Source organism: Gopherus evgoodei, chromosome 3 (genome assembly GCF_007399415.2).
Source record: "Gopherus evgoodei ecotype Sinaloan lineage chromosome 3, rGopEvg1_v1.p, whole genome shotgun sequence".
Classification (NCBI taxonomy): Eukaryota; Metazoa; Chordata; order Testudines; family Testudinidae; genus Gopherus; species Gopherus evgoodei.
The window spans coordinates 52923709-52947258 of record NC_044324.1 but is presented as its reverse complement, the minus strand read 5'-3'; the positions used below and the strand labels follow the sequence as shown (position 1 = coordinate 52947258).

At 37.5% G+C, this 23550-nt stretch overlaps 1 protein-coding gene across 2 annotated transcripts in view; it reads left to right on the top strand.

Moving 5' to 3' along the window:
* The window catches only part of CSMD1 (CUB and Sushi multiple domains 1), a 2060432-nt gene that overhangs the window by 288582 nt on the left and 1748300 nt on the right, over window positions 1-23550 (top strand). For both annotated transcript variants that reach the window (XM_030555566.1, XM_030555565.1), the window contains exon 2: window positions 15215-15431. In XM_030555566.1, coding sequence (XP_030411426.1) covers window positions 15215-15431 — 217 coding nt within the window. The remainder of the gene's footprint in view (window positions 1-15214; window positions 15432-23550) is intronic.

The window sequence follows — 23550 nt, the reverse complement described above, 5'->3', positions numbered from 1 at the left end:
TTCTGCTACAAGACTCTGCTGTGTTCAATAGTTTCAATATATTATTAGACAATTTTTTTAAAATTTTTTTAAAGGGAAGCTTTGTACAACAGTGTAAACTGGGAATCAGTTCTGATTAGGGTAGGTAGGAGATGGCTATCTTTGACACTGTTTTTAATGATTAATCATGCAGATGTGTTAGAGGAGCTTTGTTGCTGCCCTAAATGCCAGAGGCATAAAGGGAACATTATGATGATGATGATGATGTCGATGTGTCTAGATAACTGGCTCCGTCTCCTTTAAATTTTAAATTCTGTTTTATAAAAATGCATGGTGTTGGTTAGTTTGTTTATTTTGAGGACATGTTCAGGTTTAATTTATCTAAAACATATTTTAAAAGGACTGTTAATGGTTATCTAATTTAAAATAAGTATGTTCTCTTTAAATCTGTGCTGTTTTCTCCTGCCTTTTTATGCTGTGTAACAGAAGTATGCCTGTCAATTGAGATAGGCAGTGTTGTTATAGCCGTCTTGGTTTCAAGTCTGTCAGATGATATGTAAGACAGCATAATACAATGCTGACATTTTAGAGTTGTACCCTGCCCTTGTTGGTGCCCCATACACAGTATCTCAGAAGCATGTTCATTTTGTTTCTGTTAAGACATGCCAATAGTTTCCCTCTCAAATGTTGTGCCTCTTTTTGGAAACAAGCCAGGTGTCTAATGAATCTGAATCTGCATACATAAACACTGATCATTCTCTCACTGAAGTCAACGGGAGCTTTGTCACTGACTTCAATGGAGCAGGATCACACTCATGGATGCTACATTAGTCAACCACACTGTACTATTGTACCAGGGGGATAGAACCCAGGATTTTTGATGACAAAAACACAGGCTTCTGCTATTTCAATTTAAATGAGATCCTTTGGCTGTCAGGGCTTTTAATTTCGGTAGGCTATGTACTAGAAAGGACAATAGTACACATGAATGTTGGCCACAGAATTACTGCAATAGGTTCTCCTATCAATCTTATATAGAAAGTAGAAAGAAGGGGAGAATATTTCATAGAGGAACATGTTTCAGGTAAACTCTTCATATAATTTACTCAAAAAATGTCAATGCACCTGAAAATAACTTGCAACTCCTTGGGCAATTTTGCACTGTGGAACTGGGCACTGACCCAGCAGATCATCCTATATCTCATTGTCACTGGCAGTGCCAATATGAACAGCATCCATTTGCTCTGGTTGTTCTGCTGCTCATTTTCCATCAAACAAAGCAGTTTCTGCAGATGAGTCATTGGTGGAGACTGTTAAAACATGTAAAATGAACTCTATAGAACATTGTTTGCAATATCCCTGCAAAAAGCAATCCTTGTGTACCCATTTCAAATCTTCATTCAAATTCTCAGATCAGCTCTTCCAAAAAAAAAAAAAGTGTATAATTGTATCGTTTGTGCTGCTTTTGGATAACACACCAGACTTAATACATGTCTTACCATGAAAGGGTGGCTTATGGGGGGGAAGCTTAAACAAATAAGAATGTGTTCCATGAGAACATCAAGCAAGTTTCTGAAAACCTTAAACATTTATACATAGATAAGCTTACATATGTTCAGATTGCCTGTTTAATCAGCTATTCAGAAAAATAAGTCTTGGTGATTTCCATGTCCCATGGTACTTCTACTAAAAATAAGTATTTACTATAGGAAGATATCTTTGGAAAGCACATATGCCACAATACCAGGTAACGCTTTGCATTTTTTAGAATAAAACCATGCAGGTAATAGCTAATATTAAAATATTTTCATATCTGTCCTGTACATTGATACATTTTACAATTTCATCTGACTTTCATAACATATTCTAATTCATCCTGTGTTCAGGTCATTGTATCAACCTTTGTCTGTTTCTGTGTCCCGTATCAAAAACATGAATGGTTTGATTCCCCTTAATTACCAGAGCAACTGTTCAAAAGGTACTGTCCTCATCAGTTTTAGCTCGAAGCAAACTGAAATGCTGCTGCAAATGCTCCTCCAACATTTCTTATCATGGTTTACAAATCTAAATAATTGCTTGAGAGATGTACAATAAAGAGAAAATGATGAAGATTATATACAGTACAGGATAAAGGAAAAGAGAATATATAACAATGAAAATAAAAGTAGCCTGTGCCTTACATAGCCATTTACTCCACTGCAAAGTGGGTGTGAAACCATGCCAAATTAGAAATGTAATGTTTCCCACCCACTTTGCTATGATGCCAATATTGGCCAAAGATGCAGAACAATGATGAATCAGGCTCATAGTTTTCTGTGCTGTTGCATTTTCTATTTGCACAACAAGATAGTAGTTACCTGCACTCTTCTGAATAAGGATGTACATAAGTTCCAGTTGTTGGGATTTTGACTCATCCACTGGAAAGTACATTACTCACCATTCCATTTGATTGGCCAATAAAAGTCCATGCTTACTTTTAATACAGGGTAAACATATCTAAGACATTACATTTTATGTATACTGAAGTTATAATATTTTCTGTGGTTAAAATTATTAGTACCTTTAATTTCAATTTCTTCAAAGAGTGCTCCAGGCAGCTACACCTTGTACTGGTAAACCCCAGAGAACATGATTGAATAGCCCCACTTCCACTGCAAAATAAGGCATCAACCTATACAGTCAATTGGATGTAGTTGTGATGTATGTGTGTTTGACTTCAAAATTAAATGTTTCATATTACATACATATAAAAGCTATCTATATTTTGATTGTATTCATCTTCACCATCCTTCAAATGTTGTTCTCTTTCTTAATCTGTAAACTCTTCAGGGGACGGACTATTTCTCCTTATGTGTTTGTATTTTACAGAACACAGTAACGATCAGATACTTATTAGGAACTGTTGTGAATGAATACATAAATAATACAGCTGCTTTGAGGAATGTATCTGAATAATGCATATTTTGAAACTTCTACTAAATTTTATCAGACACTGCCCCCAATAATCAGGCCTAGGAGTTGGAACATGGGTTACAGTTAGACGTAGGGTTGGGCCTCAGCCAATGGTGGTCCTGGAATTGAGATCTGGGGACAGGCCAAATCTGAGATCAGAGTCCACAGACAAAACCAGGTCAGAATCGTAGCTAGAAGTCAGGTGCAGGCGAGAGTTCAAAACTGGGTGATCAGAGTTCAAAGACAAGCCAAGTCGGTACCAAAGTGAGAGTCCAGATACATGTCAAAAGTCAAATCTGGAAAGTCAGAGTTTCGGGGAGGTGGATGGGACCAGGAGGCAGAGGCAAGGTTGGAACCGGTCACTGCTAAGGCTGGAGTGATGCTAGTGCAAGGCACGGACGGAGCTCAGGCAACGCAGGGGTTGGATGGGAGTTGCTGGTGTCTGGGGCACTTTGAGGCAGCGGGAGGGTTTTTGGCTGGATAGCACTGTTGTTCAGACTGATCTGCAACCTGGTATCATCTGACTGAGGCTCCCCTCAGTGATAGGCTGTTGCTGCATGTCTGTGGGCTGAGTCATCACAGCAGCTGAGCAAACAACCCTAGTTTGGCTGTGATGCAAACTGCTTCACAAATATGGAAAACCAAGAGGTAGCTCAGCAGCAATGATATGTAGCTCCCACTATGTATCCATGTTGGAAATAGCAATTCTTACAACCGGCCTATATGGTATGTAAATACAATATTCACCATTTTACATGGATAAACTGAGGTGTTAAAGTTATTACATAGGCCACAGAGGGTGTCAATTTCTGGGCAAGCAGTTGAACCTTAGGAGTTCCAAAACCAACTGTCTCCTTGAGAAGAAACTCGGTATTGAGGCCTCTACTGTTGTACTGTACTGCTTGCAGATTGCTGAGAGTTATGGGATGATGGGTTTATAGCCGTCTACATTATGAGCAAAGATTATGGTTTGGGGTTTGTTACTGCAAACATTCTTTAAGTGCCCATCACTTTAATATACAAGCATAAATTAATTATATATCACAATTCCATCAAAAGTCATTCTTTCCTCCTTTCCTTCATTCAGATCCTCATTCTGACCTCAGTCCAGCAAAAGTATTTAAACACATGCTTAACTGTAAAAACCTGAGTAGTCTCATTTACTTCACTGGATCATTGTTCCTAGCTTCACTGGGACATTAAGTGGGTGAGTAATGGGTAATAGTTAAGCGTGTGCTTAAGTGCTTTGCTAGGCCTACTTGGGATAAGGGGATATTACTGGGGAGCTTAAAAAACTCCATTAGGTGAGGGTCTGCATGAAGAATCCCTGTTGGTTAGTGAAGTACCAGCTCAGTTTTTTATTTAATTAGAACATTCCAGCAACTGCTTGTTGTTTTTCTTGTAATTCCATCATGTTCGCTGCTATTTTACCTGTGTTGTTTGCTGGTGAGACTGTGCTGACAGTCAGAAGGCCCATGGTTATCTAGGGAACAAAAGCCCTTAAATTGGCCATTGAAGGTCATCTCCCCCACCAAAGAGACAAGGATTTCCTTGAACTCTTGTCAGTAGTGCCTCCAAACAAAATTGCCAAGCCCCCACATTCCTAATGATTGTATATAGATAGACAGCACAGTTTAAAAATTGGAAGAGGTTCCTAATGCCTCTGCACAGCAAACTGCATAGCAACCGATGATGCATATAAATACCTGATTTACTGTAGTTACTTGGATAAAATATCAGTTTTTGATGCAAATTCCAAAATTCTCCATTTCTTATTTCATTGTAGCAATAAAGATAGATTTTTAACCTCAAAAATATGAATTTTCCATCTATCTTTTATCCCATTCCAAAAAATAAAATACTGTTAAATACAGTCCTTAAGAATGAATTCCCCCCACGAGGCGATCAGCAGAGCATTTTGGAATCTAGTTGGGAAGATGCTATTTGTTCACTTCCTAAAACAGTGTATAAACCCTGAATTAGTAGCTAATAAGAGAAGAAGGAGGGTCAGGTTTACCAGGGAAGTAAAGGGGTCACTATAATGCTAGAGTAGAAAAGCCACAGGACGTTTCCTGGATTGATTCCTGGGTCAAACCTAGGAATCCCAATGGAGTTCCAATGCTTAGATGCCTCCTACGTACAAAAAATGGTATAAAAATGAGTAGGTAACAGGGGAGACAAGAGAATGAGAGAGGAATAGAAAGCAAGAATTAGTTATGATCGTACAAATAGATTTTTCATGTTTTAAGTCTGATCTTTTGGTCAGATAATACGCTGTTTCAATAGTACTTTAAAACCAAGCTACATAAACTACAATATACTGTACTGTAGTTCTCAACCTCATAATTCAGACAGACAGTGATGATAATAAGCAACTTTCTCTAAGATACTGATATGCAAGCGTGGCTATCACTGAAGTGGTCTCCCTCACCCCCCTTGGAAAGTGGCAGGAAGAAGACCGTGAAAGTCAGAGCAACCTTTCGGGCTGTAATCAGACTTTGGTACCAAAATGCTATTGTGGACATTGCAGGAGCCCTCACAAATGATTCTCCTCTCACATATGTTTGGCAACAATGGAGTTACTTTTAAATTACAGTTGTGTAAGTAGGAGGCAAATTAGGTGCATTGCCTTAGTATTTTGCAAATGGTGAAATCATTTCATTAAAGGGCATCACTTCCATTTGACTTAGCTATGTTGCTGTTACTTTCTCCTGTTTCACCTACTGGTTGCTAAGGAATCATAACACTATGAATTATATTTACCTAAAACATTAACTTTGTTTTACTTTATTTAAAAGATCCACAAAGATTACTATTCATATCAACAGTCTCCCTTCAGTCAGATGGATAAACAACAGGTTTAACACCCCTTAAAACTAACATGATATCTGTCATTAACTAAGGATTTGGCATTATAGGTCTCCATGCCCTCTACGAAGGGATTTTATGTTGGCCTCTTCCTCTTACATATACAACAGATGATAAGCAGGTTTGCAGTTTATGTACCTCTCTTTTTAATATGCCCACCCTCTTTCTTCCTGGTGAATCTCAAGCAAGATCTGAACTGATGCAAAAGCATTATAATCGAGAGAGTTCAAAAAAATCTGTTTTGCTAGGTTGTGGTCATTACTTTGAAGGGAGGAAGGCTAATGCAATTTCTCATAGACTAGATATTTTGAAGTAGGCATGGGGCTGCTGTGTCAGAAGCAAGGATTGACAAGCCTTGTAGCCTTGAGAGAGAGATTATGGTGGTTTTATTTTTGCCCCTGCTAGCCAATGGTACTGAATTGATGGTGTTAGAGGAAGGATTTTAAAAAGTATTATAGAAACCTCTGTTTTTAAAAAATGTGTTCCTTCAGGGAAACACATTTTGCTACATTTTATTTCCACATTAACTTGTGTGAATACCGATTTATTGTTCTTTTGGACTGCCCTGTATAAAAAAAGGGAGCATGAAATATCTTTTTTTTCAATTGTAGTGGCAACCCAATCCAACTGATGATGTATAATATGTGTTTCAGAACTGAGAACTTCATTTAAAAAATATAGTAAAAATCCCACACACTAGCAATTAAGTTTTTTGCCTTGGTACACAGCAGGACTGGTTTCAGAGTTACTTGCAGCATCGTAATATTAATCTCTAACCTTTTGAAAGGTTGTTATTTGAATTGGGTCCTAGGTACAGGCTCATATATACATAATAACCTTGAAAAAAGCAACAATCTGACTCTCAAATCACTAATCTGATACTCTGAATTCAGTAGCCTTTGTGATTAACCAACATAATCAAGGAAAACATGTCCTGAAGCTAAAAATTAGGTTTTGGATTTAAAATGTCTTATAGACTGATTCCATCTTTAGTAGTCTTGTTGACAACTGGATTAGTGTTCAAAATGATCATTATATTCCCTGTAGGCACTTATTAGTCATTTGTCTATTATTTTTATTTGGATCTGGACAAAAATTACAAAATCTGAACATATCTGAACTTTGAGGGAGTTTGGATCTGGAGTTTTGGATCCAAACTTCACAGCTCAGGCTATTCTCTATTTTTGATATTTGCTACTTATTGTCTCCAGGCTACAGAATATTTAAAAATTAGATATTAAAAGCTTCCCCCACCCCCTCACCTTTTGCTACTGTATTGTTAGAATACAAATGTATTGTGATAATAGATCCCACCACAAATATGTTGGAATTAGTTCAAATGAAAACATTAGTTGTTTGAGTCATGAGCATATTTCATTGGTCAAATAAGTGAAAAATATAATTTTCATTAATTTTGGCTGAAATCGGAGAATTTTAAGATCAGATCTTGCCACGATGTAAGTAATGCATAACTCTACACATGTGAGTGGTCCCACTGATTTCAGTGGGACTGTTTGTGGGTTTCATGTTATGCATGTGCTTGGATCTGCAGTATCTGAACTTTAGTGCTTGCTTACTGGCACTGAAAAGGGATGGGGTGAGAACAATGAAGAGCCTAACATGGGATAGGTAAGTAATGCATAAACTTTCCACACAGCTGTGCCAAACAGGGGCGGCTCTAGACATTTCGCTGCCCCAAGCACGCCGGTCCCGCGGCTCTGGTGGACCCTCTGTAGGCATGCTGCCAAAGGCACTCTGCCTGCCGCCCTCCCGACAACTGGCAGAGCGTCCCCCACAACATGCCGCCCCAAGCACGCGCTTGGCATGCTGGGGCCTGGAGCTGCCCCTGGTGCCAAAGCAACTTGGTGTTGACTTCAAACATTATGGCGGTTTAAAAAAAAAACCAAAAAAAACTTCTCAACTAATGTCCAGATCCACTAAAGTACTTAGGCACTTAAATCCCATACTTTACGTGCTTAAGTACCAATTTTAGGCAACACCATGATCCACACATCTCCCTCTTGGCTGCCATCTAACCTTGTACACGCTGAACTTCATTCTGCACCTACATTTTAGCTGTAAATGTTCCCTAGGCACATAGATTTCTGTTTTGGACATGCATACTGCTGCCTCACTCTAGGTGTCTAAGTCCCAGAGCAATCCATGAAGTGGGGGAAGGTAGGCAGCCCTTCTGCTATCTCACCCATAGGTTTTCATTCAGTAGGAGTTCTCAGAGACCAGACCAGGTCCCAGTCAAAATCTGAGGTGGTAGTGATGGTGCCCACCTTATAACGTTTAGCACAGTGTAAAGTGACCAGACATCCCGCTATTTTTTGGGTTATCCCAATATTAGGGACTTCGTCTTTTATAGGCAACTATTTCCCCCCCAACCCTCAATTTTTCAAACTTGCTATGTTGTCACCGTAGCCCAGGATTGAATTCCTCCCTCTGCCTGATGAGGAGGAGGGAATTGAACAAGGATCTGCCATCTTTCAGGAGAGTGCTCTAAATACTGAGCTGTATTCTGATGTGAGGTCACTCGGTCTGTCCTACTGAAACTGTTCCACTGTGTGCAAATAATTAGTCATTGGGCCAGAGTGAGAGTATGATTCTGTAGCATGGTGGTTAGGGTATCTATGTAGGAAATGGGAGACCTGCTGACCTGTGTCTCTCATCCAGTGACTTTAGCATCACATAAAATAGACTACAGGGAAGGAAGAACTCCCTTAAAACTTTTAAGCCAGAGTATTCACCCAGGACATAGGAAACCACTGGATCAGTTTCCCCCTCTCTCTGCAGAGAAGGGATTTGAATAGGAATCTGCCACATTTCTGGTCAGTGCTTTTACCAGCGGGCTATGGGATAGTCTGATGTAGTCCTCCTTTAATTGGTCTTTTTGAAGTTGTTCCATTTTAATAGTTAATTATTCAATTATTTAATTAATTGGGCCAGAAAGCAAGTGAGAATCACTCTGTGGATAAATGATAATAGCACTCACTTGAGGGGTGGGAAACCCTTCTTCAAATCTCTTCTCCTCATCAGGTAGAGGGGAGTCTGTCTATTGTAGAAGAGTACCCTACCCTACTAAAGGTTATAAGGGAGGTACTCCTCTTTTTCATAGATTTATTTTTATAGTTTGCTTGTTCAGAATATATACAGTATGTAAAGATCCACTTCCATGGCACTTTTTACAAAAAGTATTTTTAAAATTGTTACTTAAAATATCTAATAACATGACTATAGTGGGTAACGTGGTTGGTAATAAAAACACAGCAGAGTTATTAAAGTTATTTCCTTTTGCAACTATAATGCTATACTGCGAAATTACAGATCCTGTGAAGGTATAACTATTGGCAAATGTAGGGATTTTTTCCCCTTTTATGCTTATCACTTTGTATTTTACAGATAAAGTAACTGAGGCACAAGGAAGCTAGGATTCCATTTGGGATGCCTTAATTTTGGGATGCCTCAGGTGGGTCTGTCTGACTCATCAAAGTTATTTAGAACAGCAGACAAGGACACTGGTGTTACAGTTCCAGAGGGAGCTGAATGTCTGACCCCCACAATCAGTCTCTCCATAGGCACCCTTTCCAAAGGAAAGGCCCACACCTATCCTTCTCTCCAAGGTAGAAACCTGAAATTCACCCCTATTTCACCAACTGGGAATCTTCAGCAGGTCCAGCTGGATTTTGCCCCCGCCATATAACAGTGTAAAAATGCAGAGATAGAACAGCTTGTCCAAAATAAAGTGTTATTTATTAATCCATAGGAACACAGCAATGAGGAAAAGCGTGAAATAACAAAAGACATATACACATACCTAAACCTTAGCCATTTCTTGAAAGTTTAGGTAGATCTCCATTGTCCCAAGCATCCCTGTATTGGTGACAGGTGAGGCAGACTGCAGCCTCTGCCTTTCAGTCTGGTCCCCATTCAGTGAATCCCTGTTTCCTAAGATCATCTTTTAATCATTGTTAAGCTTTTTTTTTTTCCTAACACTTCCTGTCTGAAGACCCCTGAGGGTACAAGCTGGAATTCTTCTTTCCCACCCACTCCTGATTACATATTAGTGGTGGTAAATTTCTGAAGAATTAATGCCTATGTGGTCTGAGTCACAGAAACTGGGGCTTTCCACAGCGAGTGCCTTTGGTTCCTGCTGATAAAAAAACTAATTAAGGCTGATTTAACTCTTCACTAACCTTTAGCCAGCAACACAGTAACCAACAAAATCACAGTATCTTTCTCACCAAAAGATCTAAATTACTTATATATGAAAAAATACACTAAGAGATGGTGATGATATGATGTGAATTGGGGTACTCACATTACCAAAGTCAAGTATGTGCCTGTCTGTAAGTTAGGGCCCTTAGTTTGTAAAGTGCTTTTGGGTGTGATAAATGATGTGAGCATCCAACATTAAACAATCTGCGTTTATGGTGATTCATTTTTCCTTACTGATGTGAATAATCAATATCTACACTTGAGAAAAACAAGTCAATTTCCCTGTGTGACTTTTTCATGCAAATTCTTTTGGAACTCAAAATTGTCCAGTCAAGAGTAGCAACAAAATATTTGTGAATGTTAATAGTAGATATAGTATAAAATAAATTAAAATAAAAAAATGATATCCAAGCTGACTGAAGGGTTCCTTAATACAAACTAAGACTGAGCAAACTAGTTTGTACTGGTTGTTTGTATAGTTGATGGAAGTTGTGGCTTAATTTTTTATATTTTTTAAAGCAATGAAAAAAATCCTTAGAATAGCTTCAGAGTTGGAGAGTGAACTTTCTTTATACGGTCACTTGACTGGAAATGATTCAGTAGGAGTTTGATTTTACTTATTCTAGTAGGTTTAAAATGCTTGTGAAGAAGGGACAATTTAAATGAGTAAGACTTTAAATGTCTCAATATTTTTTAATTCCTCTTTGCCTGCAGAAAGTAAACGATTCTGACTCATTTCAGATTTACTGTAAGGCAACTTTCAAAGTTACTGATACCCAATCTGAAATTGAGTAGCACCTTACCCCACAAGCTGGATCATTCATTTTGATAGGCCTATATATGGATTAAGGTACTATTGAATGTGAGTATGGGTATCAAAATCTAGCCAGAAGTGTTTGGCTGGTAGTGTGAAATGTCTTTCTTTTTATTTTATATTTTTATATTATTGAAAGACATATTATTATTTGAGCAACTTAGTCAACTTATTTTTAGATTAATTTTATTTTAATGTTGTACTTGTTTTTGCCCCTGGGTTTTGAAGGCTGGTATGGAGAGGGTTTTTATGGACTTTTGACCTTGTATGGGACAGAATTTTTTAGTGCTTGCTTTTGGTATTTCTGTTTAAATTTGTCTTTGGTTTTAAAAGTCCATTATTGACTTGATTTTGTTCTGAAATTAATGATTGAGTATAATTTTGTAGTGTTATGCTATACAGAAAATACAGAAAATAACTGTAATGGCATAATGAATCTCTAATTATTTCCTAAAAGATATGTCCCAACACTTTAACAGTGACCCTTGAAAGTGACAATTAGCAATATAAATAGTAGAAAAGGAAAATTACAAAGTAATGCCTTGATCCTGAAAACACATGATTTACTTGCCTTTACGAAGGTTACTTGTGTAAAATTCAGCAGGATTGAGGCCTAAATTTATTCTGAAGCCTAAAATAAAGCACTACATGTATGCACTGAAACATGCACAATGGTTATAAATACAAGGATAGAATAATATGCACATTCTCACATGTACTGCTTATACAGGTACACAATGGGGTCATCACTCAAACTTGTGTCTTTATAGGCGCAAGGATCAAACAAATTGTACCCCCTTTTCCTAGATGCTTAGCTTCCACTTCTTTCCCTGAATCAAGGGTCCTTCACAAAGACTATTGTGCAAGCCTGGGCTGATATAGCTCAAGGGCCTCCATTGATCACAGCCATTATTGTATGGTATTGGAAGAAAACTGGTCTCTCAGGTACCCAAGTACCAAACTCCTCATAATAGTTCCAGTGAAATTCCTTAGGAAGTTTTCTAACAATGACCTTCAGTTACAATCATAGAACTTCCCTCGTACTATATTTTTATATTATGAAGTCAAAATATCTATATTGACGTCTCCTTACAATCTGTATATAAAAGTCATATTAGTGCCAATAACACATTTTACATCCATACAATCTACTGTACACCTTTTAATAATAGTTCAGTGGAATTTAATGATGGACCTATTAGATCACAATTGCATTCCCCTGACAATGACTAGATTTTCTTCTGGTGATGTGCCCTGTACAGATTTAACTGACACACAGGCTGTAGCATCTGCCAGTTATGTTAATAGATCTTATTTTTAGGGTATTTTTTCCTTTTAGTCAGCCTACATTCTCCTTTGCTTAATTTCATCCGACTACTACTATTTAAACTCTTTGATCTTTAATATTTACATTTCAGTCTGTTCAGGATTTTTAATTGTTCTCGTTGCTCTTCTCTGAATTCCTTCCAATTTATCAACATTTTACGGGTATTGAAGTGTCCAGAACATAATAGAGCATTGTAAATTAGTCTCACCAGTGGCCTATGTTTGTTTTATGATGCCTCTGCAGCCCAAAACAGTGTTATTTTATACTGTATTTCATTTCCAGCTCATATCTAATTTGCTTTCAACTGTCTCCCATAAGTCTTTTCATTTACTGTTTGGGAGAGGTGTAGAATGTGACAGCTCTGGATTTTGACTTACGTTTATTGACTAAACAATTACAACCTGGGCAGAGCCTGTGTTCTTTTCCCAGTGCAGCTCTGCTAATATGCTCCATCTCTGACCTGGATGGGGACTAGTTCCAGGCTTGAAATAAGAGGTCAGTTTCCTGGGCCAACAGTTCTTGAACTGGGCTTGCAGAACACTTCTGGTGGTCCATGGAACAGGTTCTCTAAATAGCTCTCAATCTTCAGTCACTGATGTTGTTGATAGCTGTAGCCAAGGATTATGATTTCTACATTTTTTTCAAAATAAAATATATACAAATAAAAGCAAATGAACCCAAGCACCTTTTGGCACTGGCCCCTTTATGGTTCTCTTCACATGGCTTCTTCCATAGCCCCTATGATTCTCTAGGCATGGCCCCTTTATGGTTCTCTTTGTCAGGTGCTTCTTTGATACAGATTGAATAGTGATCATGTTTATGAACAATATCAAAATTGGAAGGTAATAAACACACAGAAAAACAAAATTGAACTGGTGAAAGAAGAGGCTGCAGACAATGAGGAGAAATAAGGTTGAGTCTCACACTAGGGGACAGGAAATAAAACAAAAAGAAAATCCTTGGGGAGGTAACTACGCAGCCTCACTCATCGCACTAAAGAATGTTTATTTTCACCCTATCTCCTTAATCCTGTTTTAATAGTTTTTGAGGCTTGATCCTGAACATCATAGGTTTGGTGTGTTACTCATTTTAAACACATGAAGTAAAAACTGACAAGAAAGAGAGAAGAGATTGCAGGGTAACCTGAGTCTACATTAACGAGACCTCAGATGTTCAGCCTTGAAATTACTCTGCAAGAGAGAGACTAAAAAGGGGGAAAGATTTAGCATGAAAATAGAGTCCTTAACTGAGGATTAAATTGAAATCAAGCTTCCTTGTATATATGCACTCTCGATCTGCATACTGCCCCCTTTCTACCTTGCACTCTTGGATTGTGTTTTGTCCTTGCTTTGCTCATATTGATAGCCTCTTTAAGTTCCTTTGTGTTATTTCTCCCACTTTTGCAGTATCTGCAAATTTAATTCACATATTAGGCTAGATTCTTCTCCATGCCAGTTACAGAGCTGTAATTCTAAGGGGCAACTGTGGCCCAGATGGGTCTTAGGTCAGTTGCCAGGTTGCTTTCAGTAGCTCTGCTCCACCCCCTGTCCTCTGGTATCCCTTCTGTGCTCAGGTGCAGCAGGGAGGCTCTCACAGAACCTGGCTGTACTGGCTTTCTGTGAGGAGGGAGTTCCTGTACACCAAGGGAATTCCCTGCTGGTATTCCTTCCCCTATGGTTGTTGAGGAAGGAATACAATGGATTGCCAAAGGTTCTATGAGAACATTTGAAAATTCAATTAAACAGTATATAACTGAAACATGCTGTGTTTGTAATTTAATGCATTCACTGTTCACAAATGTGTACTAATGTCTGTACTGGCTTCATATGAAACAATTAGTGGATATATTAGAAAAGCTTTTCCTTGTAATGACCTATTGAATCCCCAGAGCTTTAATATCTAACCATTAGAGTTATTGCTAGATTTAAAATTTAGTAAAAAATGGTTACTTCTTAGTTCCTTAGTTTTAACCTGCAAATCCTTTTTATTAAATTCTTTTCTTAAGATTTAGAAACCTCTCTCAAGCATTAAATAGCATTTTTAAAAAAGATTTATACTCCTGTGAAGTTAAAAATAAAACTGTAGTCTAAAATAATTTTCTGTTTTAGGTGTAACAATAAATGCTGGGATTATACTTGTTTTTACAATGCTTGAGCTACACATAAGAATCCAAGCACTGTAGTTCACAACATGGCCTCAAACTTTTCCCAAACAAATATTTCATTAATCATAACACAATTTAATTCTAAGCTTGACAGTAATTCTGAGCTTCAAGTATCAGAGGGGTAGCCGTGTTAGTCTGGATCTGTAAAAGCAGCAAAGAATCCTGTGGCACCTTATAGATAACAGACGTTTTGGAGCATGAGCTTTTGTGGGTGAATACCCACTTCCTCAGATGCATGTCTGAGCTTCAGTGTCTCTATGGTATGTAGGATTAAGGAAACCAGCTACACTGTTACCAGAAGTGTTCCTAGTGAGTGAAGTCTATTTGCTGAGGACTTCATGTGAATGAGTTGCTGTACCCTCATAAAGTTCTGCGGGAGGCATAAAACTAGAAGGCCATGGTAAGCAGATCCTTAATATTAATTTTTGAAAATGACAAAATTAACCCTTTCTTTGCAGATTGAATAAATTACAGAATAGGTACTATATAATGATTTACCATATAAATGTAGGACTCTTAGAATTCAGTGCAAGTAATTCAGAAAATGTGCCTCTATTTTAGCTTTCAGTGTTAAATAAACACTATAAAACAATGTAATTTAGTGTTCAAACTTTGGTACCTACATTAGCTGACTAAACTTTGCATTTGGGTGCTCAATTTGATGCTTAATAACTGCATTAATGATTGACTGTAAGGTTATGGGTGCCTCAGAATGCCCAATGATGGCATTTGAAAATTGGGCCCAGGGAGAAGATTGTTGTGCAAACATAGAAAAGATTAATTGTCAAAATATTAAGTTCAGGTATGGCTATTGGTTAAAAACAAATGGGATAAAAAGCAGCAGAAAAATATTACAAAAAATGACATAATTTCATTTCTTCTTTTCCAGGTCAGAATTGTGGCGGTTTAGTACAGGGACCAAATGGTACAATAGAAAGTCCTGGATTTCCTCATGGTTATCCAAATTATGCCAACTGCACATGGATCATTATCACAGGAGAACGTAACCGGATACAACTGTCATTTCACACTTTTGCCCTCGAGGAAGATTTTGATATTTTGTCAATTTATGATGGACAGCCACAACAAGGCAATTTAAAAGTGAGGTAAAGTACACTCTTTTTTATGTGTTGTATATAAGGAATTCATATTCTGACATCATATTTACAGCTAAACTCCACTGATGTTTCAGTGTTTTGAATGAAGTGTGTTGTGATGACCTGCTTTCTTATGCCTCCCTGTTATTATTCCTAATACATCCTACTTGGGGAAAAAATAAGTTGTACTAGCTAAAGAAGCTAACCAAAGTTTCAGATCAGTGTGATGACAATTTGTGTAAAAACCACAATAGTTGCAGGATTTTGCCAGACTATAAATTTTCCTCCAAATGTGTAGGATTCAGCACTTAAAAACTAACTTTACTACAATTGCTGTTTGTAGTGCTGTTTCCATATTCTGTTCAGATACATGATTTCTCAAGAGCTAAAAACAATTTCAAGTCAATATCCATTTTTTGTTTGTTAGTTTGTTTTTATTTCTTGTATCTCAAAGCTACATTATATTGCAAAAGAAAAAAAGGAATATGAGAGATATATGGGTGTAAAAGAGAATGTTCAGATTGTCTGATTGTTGATTCAATCCAAAAAAGTTTAGAGCAGGAGAGATGGTGAAGGTATTGCACTGCTAGCAATCCTTGTGTGCCGCATAGGGGGTATGCGTTTTTCAATGTACATCGTTTTTATTTTTAGTATTTGTGTTGCCTTATACCAAGGGAATAATGTTTCTTTTTCTGTTAAATACTTTTAGTACTAATATACTAAAATGCATGTGGGGGGTTTTCTCCAAGGTGTATGTATTTATTAGAAGAAACTTCTTCAGAGATCAGTGTGGCTGCACAGGAGTAAGAGGCATAAACTCTTCAGATGCAATCCTGGACTTGCTGAAATCAGTAGGATTCTTGCCACTCACTTCTGTGAAGTCAGGATTTTGGCCCGGAATTTTAACAAGGGCTCAGATATATCACACTTCCTCTGACCTTGAGAAAGTCAGTTGACCTTTCTCTGCCTGAATTTATCTAGTTATAAAATAGAGATGATATTAGTCAATGCATTTGGTATGGTATAATGATACACTAATTAATATCTGCAAAAGTGTTTTGAAGGTGAAAGCAAGAATTGAGCAACAGATCTTTGTTGGCATATTCCATGTATTGTAACTTCAATTTATATTTGCCTTTGCTGTACTGAAGACATGCATGGGTGCCCTTCATGTTTGTTACAAATAACAATTACATATTTCATGGAAAATTGCTTAGTAGATATTAGCAAATTATAATGTTCTTTTTTACTGACAGGGTGTAACAGAGAATTGGAACCTTTCGTTGAGGAGTATAGCTATTGATGTTTTTGCATACATTTCCAGATGGAAAATACAATGGTAGACTTTTGGAAATTAAGCTATATTAATCATCATACAGTCATTCCTCTGTTACAGATATGAAAACATATAACCCTCTCAAATGATTTTAATAGCATCCAATTTTCACATAATTTTCTTTATTAAATCTGTTTTGATACCCAAATTTTTGTTGTTGTAGAACTGAAACTACACACTCAGAAAGTTTAACGTTGCCTAACCGCCTAAAGTGCTGGCTCTCAATGTTTCCAGATTACTGTACCCCTGTCATGGTATAACCTCCACTCTGAACCTTAGCGTCCAAAAGATGGGGTACCAGCATGAATCCCCCTAAGCTTAATTACCAGCTTAGATCTTGTAGTGCTGCCACCAACCAGGACTTGCAGTGCCTGGTACACTCTGATCCCCCCAAAACCTTTCCAGAGGACCCCAAGACCCAGACCCCCTGGATCTTACACAAGGAAAGTCAACTCTTTCCCCCATCGTTGCCTCTCCCAGGCTTTCCCTCCCTGGGTTATCCTGGAAGATCACTGTGATTCAAACTCCTTGAATTTTAAAACAGAGAGGAATGCACCTTCCCCCCTCCTCTTTTCCCCTCCCCAAGAGGTAATACAGATTCAAGCTCCGTGAATCTAAAACAGAGGAATTCCACCTTCCTCCCTCCCTTCTCTCTCCTTTTCTCCCACCAGTTCCCTGGTGAGTACAGACTCAATTCCCTTGAGCCTCTACAAGGGGAAAAAATCAATCAGGTCTTAAAAAGACAAGCTTTTAATAAAAGAAAGAAAAAAGTAAAAGTTGTCTCTGTAATCAAGATGGTAAATGTTACAGGGTCTTTCAGCTTATAGACACTAGAGAGAAGCCTTCCCCCCAGCACAAATACAAATTAAAATCCGTCCAGCAAAATACACATTTGAATCCTTCCAGCAAAATACACATTTGCAAATAAAGAAAACAATCAAAAAAGACTAAACCGCCTTTCTACTTGGACTTACTACTTTAACAGAAAATTAGAGAGCCTGTAGGTACGTCTGGTCACTCTCAGAACCCAGAGAGAACAACAGACAAACAAACAACACAAAACAAAGACTTCCCTCCACTGAGATTTGAAAGTATCTTGGCTTCTGATTGGTCCTCTGGTCAGGTGTTCCAGGTTCACTGCTTGTAACCCTTTACAGGTAAAAGAGACATTAACCCTTAACTATCTGTTTATGACAACCCCTTTTAGGAGTCTGCTTTGTCTTGTGTACCCCAAGTTTCACTTCACTTAAAAACTACTTGCTCACAAAATCAGACATAAAAATACAAAAGTGTCACAGCACACTGTTACTGAGAAACTGCTTAATTTCTCATTTTTACCATACAAGTATAAAATAAATTAATTGGAATATAAATATTGTACTGACATTTCAGTGTATAATATAGAGAGCAGTATAAATTAGTCATTGTCAATGAAATTTTTCTTTGTACTAACCTCACTAGTGTTTTTGATGTATCCTTTTGTAAAACTGGGCAAATATGTAGATGAGTTGATATACCCCTTGGAAGACCTCTGCGTAAGAGTGCATATACCCCTGGTTAGGAACCACTGGCCTAAAGGATAATTTTGTAAACTGATAGCAAAGCACAATACTGCTGATAAATACTGAGTTTTTAATAGTGGCTGTTTGCTTTCGAAAAAGAAGATGCCAGTTGAAAAATGTTTTGGGATAACGTAGTGATGTACCAAGTTGATGTAAGCTGAGGAAAAAGCAGAGAGAATAATTAGCTGTAATGTTTATATATGTGAACGTGATTCTTACAATATCACATTTTCTAAAAATGTTTATTTAAAAGGCTATAGGGAGAAATTCAGATCTGACATAAGATACCCTTATGTAATTTATATGATTTTTATGTAGACGTAGTTTATTATAAGCCTATCTCCACACTATGAGCTAGAAGTGTCATTTCCCCTGCTTGCATACACATACCTGCATTAATGAGTGGTCCAGAGTACTACCTAAGACAGCAGTGTTTTTGGTCCTCAGTATAGAATAGTGTAACCTAAGTATAAAAAGTCAGATCAATAATGTCATGTTATAATCAAATCACATGTTTATTCTATACTATTGAAAAAACTCCTTCTAGCAAAGCATCAGTATTTCATATTCAATTTATGATGAACTCTTCAAAACACAACCAAATTCCAATTAATCTAGGGGAAAAACTATAAAATGTATTGTTACTTCTTTGCATTTTATATTTTTGACGAGTTGTTCATTTCTGATATGCAAACAAGTTCATTTCTTATATGCAAATTAACAGCACTTAAGGCAGTACTGGAATTCAAATGTCTGATACTTTTGTGGAGGATTGATATGAGTCAGTGGTGCGTTGAACCAATAAGAAAGTTATTACTTATAACTCACTTTCTATTATTGATTTGTTGCTACACTAAAAAAGAGTTGTACTTGGTAGCTCAAAGTATCATAACTTATGTGGTAGCTGGAAATTTTTTGCAGTCTATTTCTTTGCACTATAGCTAGAACACCCTATGTAGCATAGGCGCAGACTCTGTGGGTCCTTCGGGGCTGGAGCACCAACAGAGAAAAAATGGTGGGTGCTGAGCACCAGCAGCCCCCTATCAGCATCCCCCCACCCCCAGCGCCTCTTGCCCACCATCAGGCTCTGCCAGTCAGCACCTCCCCTTTCCTCCACACACCTCCTGCCCACCACAATCAGCTGTTTCGTGATGTGCAGGAGGCTGGGGGGAGGGGAAGAGCAAGGACATGGTGCGCTCAGGTGAGGGGGCAGAATGCTTCTGGAAGAAGTGGGGCAGGGTGGAGCGGAGGTGAGAAGAGCTGGGGCTGGTGTGGGGCCTTGAGGAAAGGGTTGGAATGGGGATGGGCCATAGGGCAGAGCTTGAAGTTGAGCACCCCCCGGCACAATGGAAAGTCAGCACCTGTGGTATGTAGTAGTAGAAAGTAGCTTTTTAATAGAAATAAAGAGAAAAGTATCCGAAGAGCCATAGAGAGTGGGATAAGTTCCAGCTACCAAGAAGGGCCAAGGCACCAATAGATGTGAACTGACAATATTGACCTACAAACTAGTGCACCACTGACAGATACATAATCTTCTATGAACAAGAGAATTTAAAACAGACACTTAAGCAATTTCTATAGTTCAAATGTCATTTTAAGAACTATTATAATATTTACTTATCCTATGCAACTGAAAAATGTGGAATGTCAGTTGCTCTAAGTGTAAGCTTGGGTTACACCATAACTTCTTTTATTCATATTTGCAAAATCACTGACGTGAAGTTTCACAAAGAGAGAGACAGGGAAAATGGAACTGCCTGAATGGAGGCCTTTATTAGTGTGTGAGTGTGTGTGTTTGTAGAGACCTTATAACTTACAAATTATGTTAGTGTAGTGAACTGTGCCCATACCATATAATGCTGTTATAATTTCATTAGTGTGTGCAATTCACCCCATTTCAAAGTCAACATTTCTCCAAAAGTTACCACAGGATGGTCTAAGATAAACACAGTTGTTATGTTGCCATTTTTCAGATATCATAGTATGGTAACTGTTACTAAATGTGGTTGTTACCTGGGGTTTTCTGAACCTGAAAGTATGGTAACTTCTATTCTCCCCTCTCCAGGCAGTTTTTGGAATAAATTGATGGGGACGCAGCTTCTCCATCTGATAAATGATTGGCATACATTTCAGTGTTTTCACTCCCCCCGCCAACATCCTTTTTATTAGGTCTACAGTACACCTCTAAAATAGTCTATAGAAACCCAGATATAGTTGCCCAAAGTCTGAGATGGCGTTGAGTGGTCAGCAGCAGGTTTCTGATGGGCAGCCTTCCACTTAGCCGCTGGGGAGTGGGATGTCAACCTCTGAGCTCATAGAAAACTTATCCAAACCTCCAATTTACACACACTGACTTATCTTTTTATAGGTTGCTCAAAACAAAGCACATAACTTGCAAACTAACATCTTTCCTAACATCAGCAAGTAGCTCCTAGTCATGAGATCAGCAAAAACTCATAATCGGGAATACCCAGATCCAAGGTCAGATATCCATACTTCCACTCATTCTCATGATTCTTCCAATTTTACTTTCTATCCTTATCTGCAAAACGGCAGCTGCAGCTATTTCATATACTTATGCAAAGCTCAAGTTATTCCTGACTACATGGTGTTCTTGCTTCCAGCTAATGGTGGCTAAGTGCACAAAATGGCTGTGGTTTTGTTAAATCAATTTATCTCATAACATGGCTGTCATTAAAAAGTAACTACTCTTTAACAAAAGATAATCCATCCAATCCTCCAGGTACCTCTCACAATCTTTTAAAGATACACTAAAAACTAATAATTTTTAGTTGGTGTTAAGGGAAACTCAAATTGGTTATAAATCGATACAAAGTTGTTAATTACACACCTCACTACACTCTTTCATATGTAAATATCTAGTTTGTATCCACAAATGACCCTTTGTGTGTGTGAGTATATGGCAGATATTTGGGTTGCAATTAATGGACCCATTTTTGAAAATGTGGTCCTAACCCTACATTTGTAATTATATGGATGTGGGTTTGTGATGTATTGTATCTTTCCTCTTTTATTATCTGATATGCTTTCTGCTGGTTGCTGACCAACAATAAGCATACTGCTGTCCATATACAATATTGGCTGTTATAATTATCATTCAGTTTACTTAAAATAGATATTTTTGGTTCAATAGGCAGGTCATAAAAATTCAGTAAGCTTATAATAAACAGATTCCTATAATTTTCTATTAAACATAAATGCAGCATACACTAGAACTTAGTATGTTGTTCTGCACTGTTTTCCAGAATCATTTGGAGATGATAAGGCTCAACCTTTCTTCCTGTAGAGGAAGAAGAAACAAATCTCCTTGCCTGTGGACACATGCTTCATTTGCCTTTGTTAATTCATTTTTCCTGTCTCCAGCAGGAAAAAAAGGCTCTTGGTGTGCTTTTGTGCTTTATTTCTTTCATACTGCGGCTGAGGCCTAATCCTGCTGTCTATTTATGCAGGTAAAAATATCTCTGAAGTTAAGGTTTGGGCCTTTGGTGGTTATTAAGCCACTGTCTTTTATTTCATAAGCTCAGACTTATGAGATGTCCAACATTTTCCACAGTTTGAGTTCTCTGCACAAGTGTTTTGGAAAAACATTTTTATCTTTGTTCTCTCTGAGGTTGAGGAATGAAATTAATGATAATGAGACTAGTGACTTGCTCTCTCTTTCCAATGAGTTAGTTGCTGGAAAAAGCCTGTGAGAGGTAGAACTGTAATGTTAAACTTTTTTGCTACTTAGAATTTTGAATGCAAATTTTTATCTTTCCACTGCACATGAGTTTGCACGACCCAAATTCAAATCAGGAAAAGCAGTATTTTGAGTAATTTTGTTCAGATTTTTGAATATGTTGTACATCTCTAGAAGACTATGAATTTACAATACAGAATACTTCTACAACTTAATCTGGTAATTAGTGGCTATACGAATAGGAGAATGGAATGCTACTGGCAGCCATTATGTAAAAGGGGAAAGATAAAATCAGACTACTTCCTCCAAGAGTTCAAAAGTTAGGAAGACAAAACAAGGGGCTCTTGTATTCCTTGCCTAAGACTGGCACACAATAGAAATCCTTTAGTTCACCAAGCACAAATATAGTAGGATTAATTCTGCTGCCAGTGCTTGCTTCTGGAAAAGCAGTGGAAGGAAATTGAACTATGACCACTCCTACTCAACACTAGCTGGTAGAGCCCGCCAGCCACGGTGGAAAGGGAATATAGTACCCCTGATGCTATCTGGAATGGCTACTCATATGCATAGAGATAAGATGTTCAGTCTGTAAATTGCAACAGTTTCACCTCAAGTGAATGAGACAGCATGTTTTACTAGTTTGAAGTCCTGAGCTTGCTAATTTTTTAGCAAACTTAAATACTAAGAAGATTTCACATAAATTATGTTAAATGTGAAATTAAACAGCTCTTCTGCTCACTAAGAAAGTATTCTAACAAAAAAAGTTATGTCTACATGTCTAAAGCTGAAATTAAAGAATAATCAGTGATGAAAGAATGTAACTACTCCGTTCCCCCAAAGAAAACTGGACTATTGTTTGAATTGTAAGTGAATAAAAAATGGAAAGCTACTTCACGTGAAGAGAATTATTATTTCTTTGAAAAGCAATGCAGTATATTTTAAAATTACTTTTTGATAAAGCAAAATGGTGTATGCAATTATAATGCAAAATGCTGTAGTTGCTTAAAGTTTTTTGTAAGTGTGGATGTTAAAGTCAGCATAATCTTGATTACTTTTTTCCTGAATGTTTTATTCTATGTTCTACTATATACAGTACTGACAAAGGCTATGGATCAAAGTCTTCTGCTCAGACAAACAATTATTTCAGAACTCATGCTGCTAGCAGAAATCCAAAATCTTTGGGATTGTGAGGAAACTTTGTCACTGATTTCTGATATCTTCATTTAATTTACAGTGTACAGTAGTACGTTTAAAGCACACTAGCAGAATTGACATGCAGAAATTAATGAGCAGCGCATTAGCACTTTGGAAATCACTCTCCCTTAGGGTGCTTTACCCCACCCTATAGACAAACCCTGAGATTACAAATAATGATTTATTGTTTGAAATATGGATGTTTATGGATCGTAATTTCTGATTAGATAATCATACACTTATAGACTTTTGTATTATTAAAAGTTATTTTAAATAAGAGGAAATAAACTCTAGTTATATCAATATGGATTAGTTTTAGCCGCCAAGGTCACTACG